General features: G+C 38.1%; 1 protein-coding gene across 1 annotated transcript; it reads right to left on the bottom strand.

Annotated features, from left to right (window-relative positions):
- Positions 1-3,449: 3,449 nt before the first annotated feature.
- cyb5r2 (cytochrome b5 reductase 2) lies at positions 3,450-9,899 on the bottom strand. The gene is made up of 9 exons (XM_003439423.3): positions 9,741-9,899; positions 9,414-9,560; positions 8,867-8,939; positions 8,374-8,480; positions 7,480-7,609; positions 7,259-7,342; positions 6,791-6,876; positions 6,585-6,684; positions 3,450-3,793 (listed from the first exon to the last, which is right to left on the bottom strand). The coding sequence occupies exons 1-9, from the start codon at positions 9,753-9,755 to the stop codon at positions 3,621-3,623; spliced, it is 915 nt and encodes a 304-aa protein (XP_003439471.1). The 5' UTR covers positions 9,756-9,899; the 3' UTR covers positions 3,450-3,620.
- Positions 9,900-10,957: the final 1,058 nt, after the last annotated feature.

The following is a 10,957-nucleotide window of genomic DNA, read 5'->3' as shown; positions in this document are numbered from 1 at the left end:
CAAGCAGTGGTACAGGAAGAAGTCTGCATCCTTCAAGAAAAACATGATTTTCATGCAGGACAATGCTCCATCACACGCGTCCAAGTACTCCACAGCGTGGCTGGCAAGAAAGGGTATAAAAGAAGAAAAACTAATGACATGGCCTCCTTGTTCACCTGATCTGAACCCCATTGAGAACCTGTGGTCCATCATCAAATGTGAGATTTACAAGGAGGGAAAACAGTACACCTCTCTGAACAGTGTCTGGGAGGCTGTGGTTGCTGCTGCACGCAATGTTGATGGTGAACAGATCAAAACACTGACAGAATCCATGGATGGCAGGCTTTTGAGTGTCCTTGCAAAGAAAGGTGGCTATATTGGTCGCTGATTTGTTTTTGTTTTGTTTTTGAATATCAGAAATGTATATTTGTGAATGTGGAGATGTTATATTGGTTTCACTGGTAAAAATAAATCATTGAAATGGGTATATATTTGTTTTTTGTTAAGTTGCCTAATAATTATGCACAGTAATAGTCACCTGCACACACAGATATCCCCCTAAAATAGCTAAAACTAAAAACAAACTAAAAACTACTTCCAAAAACATTCAGCTTTGATATTAATGAGTTTTTTTGGGTTCATTGAGAACATGGTTGTTGTTCAATAATAAAATTATTCCTCAAAAATACAACTTGCCTAATAATTCTGCACTCCCTGTAATATACTGCTGCATGTAGTTACATTGTAAGGTTTTAAAAACTCAACTTTAAAATGAATAGTGGTAATAATAACCAAGAGAGACCGACAGTGATCACTGCCTTTTTAGGGGCTTGTTGAGATTAAAAAGAACAAGATACAAAGCGTTAAAACACATTAAAATGACAACAGCCTTAATAAACGCAGCTGCCAAATATTCTGAGGAGTACAACTCGGAATAGAAAGTAAAGACTTCTCTTTCAGTCTCTATGAAATCTTTGCATTCAGTCCCATTTATCAGCAGGCTTGTAATTAAATTTCTCTGCCGTCTACATTTCTCCAGCTTACTAAAATATGATGAATTTTTTTCACCCGCCTCAATCCATTTGGCTCTTCATCTTATGAAAGCACCCTGGGCTTTCTCAAGGTAAAGATCATCTAATTGAGTCTGGTACTCCATCAATTTATTTTTCTGGGTTTTTTTTCTGTTTTTCTGTTTGGTTTTTCTTTACTACAGCACTGAGTTATTTCTCGAAGTAAATTACTTTCATATTCTCATTTTCCCTATTCAGTTATTTGCAGAATTTTATAGTAAATTGTCTGATCTTGAATTGAACAAATTCCCATTTCTGTATATTACCCACTATTGATTCCTTATTTTCAGTATCGCTAATTATATGTCTAATTTTATCGCAATATTCATCCCTTTTTAAAAGGCTGGCATTGAATTTCCAATATCAATATCCCCTGCTACTAAGTTTCTTCCTTGTTGGTTCTAAGACAAGATCAATAAAACAGTGATCAGATAGGGGTGCTTTGGAGATTTTAGATTGTGAGGTACACCTAAAAATGTCATCGTTCACCAACCAAAAATCAATTCCTGACCTGCTTTCTCCATTAGGTTTAAACCACAAATATATTTCTTAACTCCAGGAATCATACATCTCTGTGAATTTATTATCACAAGCAAAGTTCTCAGTAATGTTATTCTGCTGCCTCCTTCCTAAGCGAGGCGCCCATCTGTCATGTTCCCATCTCCTCCAATGACAATATAATCTGTGGGGTACATAACCTTAAAGTCTGAAATCACATTTGTTAAATTTTCCAATAGACTTTTATTTTGACCCTCATTATTATGTCCATAAAGGTTTGTGACAATAAGAAATAAACCTTCGCATTTCAACACTACAGTTAACCAGTGGCCCTCTCTATCAGCTTTGTAAGTTATAATTTCCCCTGGGAATTTATTAAAACAAATCGCCACATCTCCAGATCGATTAGATCCATGGCTGAAACGAATCTGGTCTCCCCTCTGATTAGTCCAAAATGTAACATCAGCATCTACAGAGTGAGTTTCTTGTAGGAATAAAGAGTGACATTTTTGCCCCATGCAAAATAAAAAAGTGCATTTTTCTTAACAATGTCCTTCAAGCCCTGAAAGTTTAATGAACCAAATGAAATTTTTGTGTGAACCATATCAAGTAAAGAAAAAAATGAAATGAAAAAACAAAATAAAAAATAAAGAGGTATGAGTTTAACCCATAACACTTGTCACCCACTCAGTGACTAGAAACCTGTAATTTTCAGCCGAGCTCTGTTGTCCCATTAATAATATTCCACCGTATCACAGTCTTACACGGAGCCTTTCATTCAACGTCGCCAATCCTCCGTCCTTCAATGTATCCATGAGGACCTCGGAATAAGGTCTGTCTTGCTTGGTTGTTCAATTTGAGGCCACATCCGCCTCCTCTCTTCCAAATCCTCCCGCAGCAGTACCTCAGCAAAGTGAACACAGCCATTCTTACAGACAGCCGAATCTTTGCTCCCACGCCAAATCTCTTCTTTTACATGTCTCAGATATTTCTGACCTTGTTCTCAGTCTTCTTCCCAACTCTATGCACCACATCCACAGCTTCCTCAAGCTTTGATATCATATCAGGTGGGATCTTGCCAAGGATTCCAATAACCAGCGATCTGACATTGTCGTCTTTTTTCTCTTCTAACCACCTCATTCTGTACCTTTCTTGCTCTTTTACTCTCTCCTTCAGATCATAGTTGTCTTTGGTCAGCTGCTCATTTCGTCTCTCCAACTCTTTAACCTTCTGTTTACATTCTTTCACCTCCTCAAAGTTGAACTGAACAGCGTTTGATAGGCTGTTCAGTTCAAGTTATAAATACCAAAAGATATAGCTGTAATGAGCAGAAATATTCTAAAATTTGAATGGGGAAAATAGCACAAAAATTGTTGAAGTAGTTAAAGGTCAAAAAACATACGAAAGCAACTAGAATAATAAAGATAAAGAATAAAGAGAAACAGGAAAACAACAGCGTGAATGCCTATAACATTCACACAATAAACAAAATAACAGGGTTATGAACCATGCATCGTGTGGCAACAAAACAGAAAATGTAAATAATCGTCAGGTCTGTCATTAGACAATTTCAACTATGAATCAGTTCATTCAACAGTTTTTGCATATTTGATTGGATATGTGAAAAATGCATGGATGGATGGTATCCTGTTTAATCTATTTGAAGAAAATCATCAGATTTTTAAAACTTGTATGGTAAGTAAATTTGTAATAAATTTTTAAAAAGTGATGTGAATAAACTGTGAATACATTTTAATGTTCACATTTTTATCAAAAGCAGGTTTGTATATTGCTTCAGCTGCATGTTATGTTCCGCACTTTTTTGGTTCTTTGAGGAATTAAGTGGTAATGTGAAGAATAACAAATACTCTAATGCAGCATGATGTATAAAAAAAATCAACACTTGTTTTTCGTCTTTATTTTGCTTCCTTTACACGTGGTAGTGTCCCTGATATCAAAACTCACACATAACCTGAATGAAATACAGAAAATTACAAACAGGTCATTTAAATGACGTTCGTTTGTGAGTTTGAATGGTAGGAACATCTGCAGCGACTGCTAAATGACGAGATACTAGTATGTAAAGATGTTTTCTGTTCTGTGTCCCAGTTTTTCCAGATTTGGCAGACAGGCGTTCTGGATCATAGGCGCAGGGCCGCAGAGGACGATGAGGACATCGCTGGACGCAGCGGGGAGGTGCTCCTTGATCATGTCATAGGTCACAAATCCTGAGCTGTAGCTCCAGTCTGGAGAATAAGATCAAAGAACCACAAAGCTGAATTTTCACCAGTATGTGCACAATTCAGATGGTGTTTTTAGCACAGGCCTATTTAAATGTGAAAGAGTTTCAGTCGTGCATGATGTCAGAGGGTTTATTGTACCAAACAGCCACAACAAAAAACAGTACAGCCGAACTATATATGGCTTATTCAACATAGAAGCGTGTCTTTGATTCTGCTTTTCACTCCTTCTCTAAACGCGGAATATTAAACACTTCTTCTTTCTCTCCTTTTGAGTCTGTCTCTGTCTTCAACGCCTCAGAGGAAGGAAGGGAGGCCTTTTGGTGAAAGGCAGGCAGAACTAAATGACAACCTCCATTAATAGATAAAACAGGAGACATTCAAAGAAAGAACACACTATCTGCTGCGGGTTTTGACAAGATGAAGATTTTAGTGTCAATGAAGCCATTTGCTGAAGAGGCTTGTTCAACAACAGACAGTCATCTCTCCATCAAAGGCCAGCAAATAATGGCACTGCTAATGAAGAGCTCTTCAAATAAATAATGATCAAGGGCTGATGTGTCCCGTTTCTGAGTGGAGCTAATGAAGACGTGACAAGACAAAATAAAAGCAGCGTTCAAAGGTCTCCACAACAGAGATTATGTAACAATAATATGCTTGTTAATTCAAGCTGGCTTTAAGGAATATACGAGCGAAAACGGGAACGTTTCGCTAAGCTGCTGTAACACCTTGTGGGAACTATCTCCCTCCTCAGCCTGCAGGGATTTTCCTTCAGCTGAGGTGTCTTCGTTTGGTGTCAGCAGTGAAACCAAACGCCCGAGTATCCAGATTTATCTTGCTGCATGTAGCCTGGAGAGTCTCTAATACTCACATACAGGCCTGCCGTATATCCTGTGTGGTAAAATGATCAAATTAGTCACAGAAAATGTTTCTCAGCATCAACTTGAATTTAGTTACAAAGTTATAAAGCCATTTTCCTGTCTGGCCAATATGTTCGGAAATGTTACAAGTATCAGTTTGAAGTCACTATTGGTCATTTTTTTAACAATAAAGGTTTTCCTTAATGGATAATCTGAATAAGGCTGCGATCACAGCAATTTTATTATGTCTAAGCATTTTAAGCTTGAACTGGTGCTCCAAAAGGTTAGGGTTAAAGTCAGGGTCAGCTTGTTCATGCGACCTGCATCCATTTTCTTCATATGCTATTTCCTGATATGAGGCGTATTTTTAAAGGTAAGAAAATATTACTCATATCTGGTTTACTTCACGAGAAAAAGGGAAAAATACTGGCAATAATTTGTCTTCATTCCCTGTTGGTTTTCTAAGACAGCAAGACATCTTCAGAGTAATATAAATATAAAGGAATGGAAAGATCAAGTAAAGATAATAAGGTCCATATTCATATATATTCATAAAACAAATGGTGAAACTCATTATGGATTTGCAAACATCTTCCTTTTCTTTCTTTCTTTTTTTTGCTGAACTTTTTCTGTACGACTCGTGCACTCACACATACACATTCTAACATCACAGCCACCTTTTTATTGTTCATAGAGTAAAAGCTTGCACCACAGGAGTCACACAGGTGTACTGCTACATGGCAGTCACGAGGGAGGGAGTAAAAAACAACACTGGCTGGGAATTTGCCACGCAAAGGAAGTGTTGTCTCCGCAGACGGAGCAGCATGACAATTCTTGTCAGAGTTGTGCTTATAGGCAGCTGATGAACTGAAGCTGCCAACTTGACCCCATTCATATGCTGACTGATATCGACTTGACTCCATCTTGTGGCAACATTTATGGCAGGTTTTAGAGCCAGTGTTGGTATGAGTGGGAAAAAACAATCCATACAGAATAATATTGGAATATTCTGCGTGGTGATATTGATATTTGCAATATATAACTTAAACTGTCTCAACTGAAAAACATTCAGTATTTGAACACACCCAACTTTTCCCTTCTAACTGAGAACTCGTGGTTAATGGTTCAGTCACACAAGGAAAAATAGGACAGCAGCCTCTTTGCAACTGAAAAATATCAGCGGCTGCCTGCATTTGTTGTACTGAATTATTTCACATTCTGTGAGCGATTGCAACATCCTCTTAAGAATGTTGCACATTCACAGCTACTTTTGATTGCACAAGTTGCCTGATAGGAAGCAACATTTCTGCAAACAGTCGCTGTCTGACTTTGACTGCAATCATTTTCTCAGAGATTGTTGAAGGTTTGCAAATAGTTGCTAAGTTATAAACGCAGACAAATTACCAATAAGTTGTCATCAGTCTGAGTCTTTGTCAATGAGCACAGCTCAACAGGATTTGAATCTGGTTGTATTCTGGTTAGTTTACTATAGAACGGGTAAAATTGAACTTCTATTAAATATGAATTTCTGTCTATGCAGATGTCAACAGATGTGATTTTTGCTGATTTATCACAGTTGCTGTATTATCAGAAACACGATTCAGGCTGATATTAGTCAGGCAACATTTATAGTCTGGCAGGTTTTAGCGACAGTGCTGGTATGCTTGATAATCGCATTTTGCAGCAAAAATAAATGATAAAATACATAACTGTAGTGATATAGCTTTATCTTATTGAACAAAACATATACTGTTTTATATATGCATTAAGTGTATTGTAATCGTGGAAGCATTTGTCTCACGCTCTACCTTGTAATGCTGCTTTTTTCCACATTCAGACTATGAATTAGTGCTTAAACTGAGCCCTCCCATTTTATTCTGGAGTGAACATTTTACAGAGTGAATTATAGATCCATAGATGAAGACATTTCCTCTTACTCTGTGGAGGTTTGTCCAGTGTGAACCACAGCTGAAGTCTCTCAGGATGGTTCTTCTTCACCTCCTCCAGCTCCTCCCTCAGTAAGATGTCTTTCTCAGTCTGAGATAAAGTAAAACCCAGCAAAGTGGTTTGACCACAACACTTTCCCTTTATATGCAGTTATAGAATTCAACTGAGACAACGCAATATCCTGCACACAGCTGACCTGGTTGGCGAATATGAGAGAGCACTTGATGTTGTCAGTGGGGTCTGATGAGATCCTGCGAATTAACTGCAGCATAGGAGTGATACCTGGGAGGGTGAAAGACACCGGAGTTAGTCTCAGAGGTGAAATACAGACTTTTCTCATTTTTCCAGTAAACTGAATGTGCCAGTGGTGCAAAGCAAATATCAAAACTTTCTAAAAGTTAAAGCATGTCACAGATTTGAGGACCACAATTACACACAAGCAGAACAGCTCTTTTCAAACACTCGGTCTGTATTACAACCCAGTCATCTAAAACACACTAAAATAATAACATGATGCAGTAAAGCACTTGAAAAGTGTGATTACATGCAGGTCTTAGAATCACTTTAAGGTAAATTACACTTCTGCAGATTTGTGTCCTCTGTGACGTTCCTCTGAACGAAGTGCGTGTATAGTTAAAGTTATTAGAGTGATCTGAAATTGAACCTGTTCCACCAGCGATCATTCCCACGTGCTTAAACTTCCGAACCTTTGGCTCTGACTTCTTATCTGGTCTGATGGCAAACTGACCTGAGTGGATGACACAAAGTCTCAACCAAAGCAGTTCACACAGCGCCTCCTGCTGGTGTCAGCAGGTTAATGTAGAAGCTTCTTCTTCTTATTTTTTCATTTTTTGGTTCTTTTCATAAAAAACACCATCACCACACCATTGCCCTTATACACCAGGAGTCCATTGGGCCCTCTGAAGTCAATAGTGTCTCCAATAGTCATGCTGTCCAGGTACTGCGACATCTTCCCTCCATCTGGGAAAGACGGGTGGGTGTTCTTGTAGTAGACCTGGAGGAGTTTACAGAAGGACATCACATTTTTATTTTCACCTTCTTCTGCAGTCTCATTTTCTCCAACAGTGCAATAAAAATGACTTCCAGGCTCTGAAATGATCCACCCAGCCGGTAGTAATCAAATGTCAAACTTTACACATATTGTCTAATATTACTATTGATATGGCCTTTTTTCTTACTGAAAAAGCTTCCTTATAATCCAGAAAACAAAGAGTATGTAAAACCAACATTCAAAATGTTATTTATACTTTTGGAGAAAGCATCACGATCACAGTTATGTGACAAATGATAAAACCTTCTGTGTGGAACAAAGCATCTAAGAACACTGTGCTTCAGTTTTCTGTATGAATGATATTCTAGTGTTAGCTGTTAGCTTAGCACTCATTATTATATACATATAAAATTACTCCAGAACATCAGCGTAACTTTGTACCAGACATTCAAGATCAAGAATCTCTGATCTCTGTCTAAATTAATAAATTAATAAATTTCAGTTCTTTTTAGGAATTATTGCTTCAGACTTGGTTGCCTCATTTACTCATGGTCTTTCATCAGTTTCTAGGGCTTTGTACAAATGGCTTATAGTATAATAAAAGTGATAAGAGTGTTTACTAAGGGCTTATTAAGCAATGACTGACTGTCCAACTGATAAGCTCACTGACAATAGTAGCTCAGGATGCAATACAGACACTCAGATCTTTCCTAAATTTCTTAATAACTGCTCTACAGCTCAAATGTGAACATGTTAAGGTTAACCACCTTAACCACGAGGTCAACATATCCTTGGTGCTCATCACTGGAGACTGGAGTGTAGGCTCTAACCACCAGAGCGCCATTCACCTTTGCTGACAGGTACACATGCTGGCCTGCACAGCGGACAGAGACGGGGAAGAGAAGTGGCAGGTTTGGTGCAGTGTTGGATTAAAGTGAAACAGGACGGTGGGGAAAATGTTGATACAGGAAATGAGGACAGTTCTACGGATGCAACAAGGAATCGTGAGCGTCACTGTCAAGTGCTAATACTTATCTATTCTAACCAAAGTCCAGTAATCTTTTATTTTTGATATTTAACTGGTGTAATCAGCACATGAGCTTGCCTTCTCATTTTTTTTGTCTGGTTATACTGCAGGATAAGTACGAGGAAGTGCTAAAAGTGCTAAAAGTGCTCAGTGCTCAGATAAGAAAATCTGCATGCTTGCTTTTTTTTCTAGGATTTTATCAGAAGAGAGAAAGAGAAGAGCTGGTACAGTACCTACTGGCAGCCCAAGGATGTGACTTCCAGATGGAAGGCCAAACCGAAATTTCTTTGTGTCATGACTGATTTCCTGCACAAGGACACAGCCACAGTGCCATAAAAAGAGAAAATACATATAGTATTATCCTTCTGGGCTTGCTAAATAAATCTCCCATGGCTTCAGTTTGAAGCTTTATGTTTATGCAATACATTAACAGATATTTGTCCTATTATGTAACTGCATACTGAGGCTATTTAAAACATAAAGACCGTTCCAGGCCTGCAAACCGGTGTACTGCACAAAAACAGAGCTGTTACAGCTTACTCAGTGAGAGCAGCAAATCTATCACTGCACCCCAATAATACGTTCTTATGATGGGAATTTTTTAGGGTCAACATGAGTGAATTTCAAAGATTACTGATGAGAAATATTGTGAGTACAAATGTGCAAATCTTGTTTTTTTTGCAGTCATTTAAAAACTACATACTTTTTTATTATAAACATAGATGCAGGTCTAAACACACACTGGATTTTGTTAAGCGTGTGAGTTTCTATGCAGCCCACCTCTTTGCGTATAAGTGGGAGAGGATATTTCACAGTGGGATCTTGGAGAGTAACGGGCAGCTTCTTCTTCTTCTCACCTGAAGAACCTAGCAGGAAGTAGAAAACTGTTCCTACCACCGCAAAGACAGCCAGCAATACAGGGATCACCTGCAGGACAAAGATCAAAGTGTGAACATGCTGCACTTACTTATAATCCAGTTTTATACAAAGTTGTGTGTTCACATTCAACTGTTTGTAGCACGCCCAGCGATTTCCTCAACATTTAAGACAGATAAACAGTTTACATTTAATAACTGAAAAGGGAAATAAAGCTCATTTTTTTCTTACCAAGGTCTCGTCCATGTTTAACGTGACAAATTAGTCAGTCAGAGCCTCCCTCTCCTCCCACAGACCAGAGTCCACATAGTTAAGGCAGTGACAGCCTTGCCTCATTCACTCTACACACAAATCTCAAAAGGGGCTTGGCTTCCCACTGAGGTGAAAGGTGACACGGGGCCCGAAGCACCAATAGAAAGACAGATTTCATCATGACGCTATATAGTACAGAGGTGGTATTCAGACAGCGAGGAGCAGAGCCTTGAAATCACACCACTGACAGAGGGGAGGAGAGACAGGCAAAGCAGATTATATAACAAAGACCTTCACTGCTCTCTACAGGGGCACAAAATACTTTAGTCACTTCAGAGAAAAACATGCTTTTCAGAAAATAATGAACTCGTGTATGAATATTTCCACAAAAAGGCATCTAATTCATTATTTTATACAAGTTAAACACAATCATGGATAAAAGTTTCAGCTGGCATTCAATATGTCCTTGAGTTAACCAGTAATCTTTAACTGTGAGCCCAGTCTTAATGAATCACTGTGAAGCATCACAATTAGTTTTTTGTGTTTTTCAGTACAAAGTAATCCACATACGAAAAGGCAAGAAAAACAAAAATCAGCCTACACATCATCTCTCATGATCAAACTTAAATCTGTTAGAAAAGTGTTCATTATACTAATGAAAGAAAAAGTGGGGCAAATATTATGAATCTTTACTTAGCAAGCAAGCAATTAATATAGCACTCCCAGCTGAAAACAAAGTGCTGTACACTTGACATGCCAAAAAATGATACATTGGAAAAATTAAAAGTAAAATAATATAAAATAATAATTCGAATTAAATTAAAACTATAAAATCAGCACACTAGATTGAATTAAAGCAGTAAAATCAGGGTCAAACTGTGTCATAAGTCAAAGAATAAAAATGGGTTTTAAGAAGTGTTTTAAAAGTGCACAATGAAGGCGCCTCTATAATGTGCAGTCAGTCCTCAGTCAGGACTGCATTTATTTAAATCACATAAATTATATTTGGGAAAACAAAGCAGGCATTTATGATATTAACTCAGACATAGCATGAAGGATTGGGCTGGGTGGAGGTGGGTTGCAAAGTGGTTTGCTCAAATACTGCACCCTGTAGGAGATTAGCTGGTTGGAAGTGTAGACTTTACCAGCTGACCCGTCACCTGATGTGGTGTTGCACTGAGCTGGTGTCCAGTTGA

This window comes from Oreochromis niloticus, linkage group LG7, assembly GCF_001858045.2.
Source record: "Oreochromis niloticus isolate F11D_XX linkage group LG7, O_niloticus_UMD_NMBU, whole genome shotgun sequence".
Classification (NCBI taxonomy): domain Eukaryota; kingdom Metazoa; phylum Chordata; class Actinopteri; order Cichliformes; family Cichlidae; genus Oreochromis; species Oreochromis niloticus.
The sequence above is the reverse complement of the archived record's forward strand: the minus strand, read 5'-3'. Positions and strand labels throughout refer to the sequence as shown.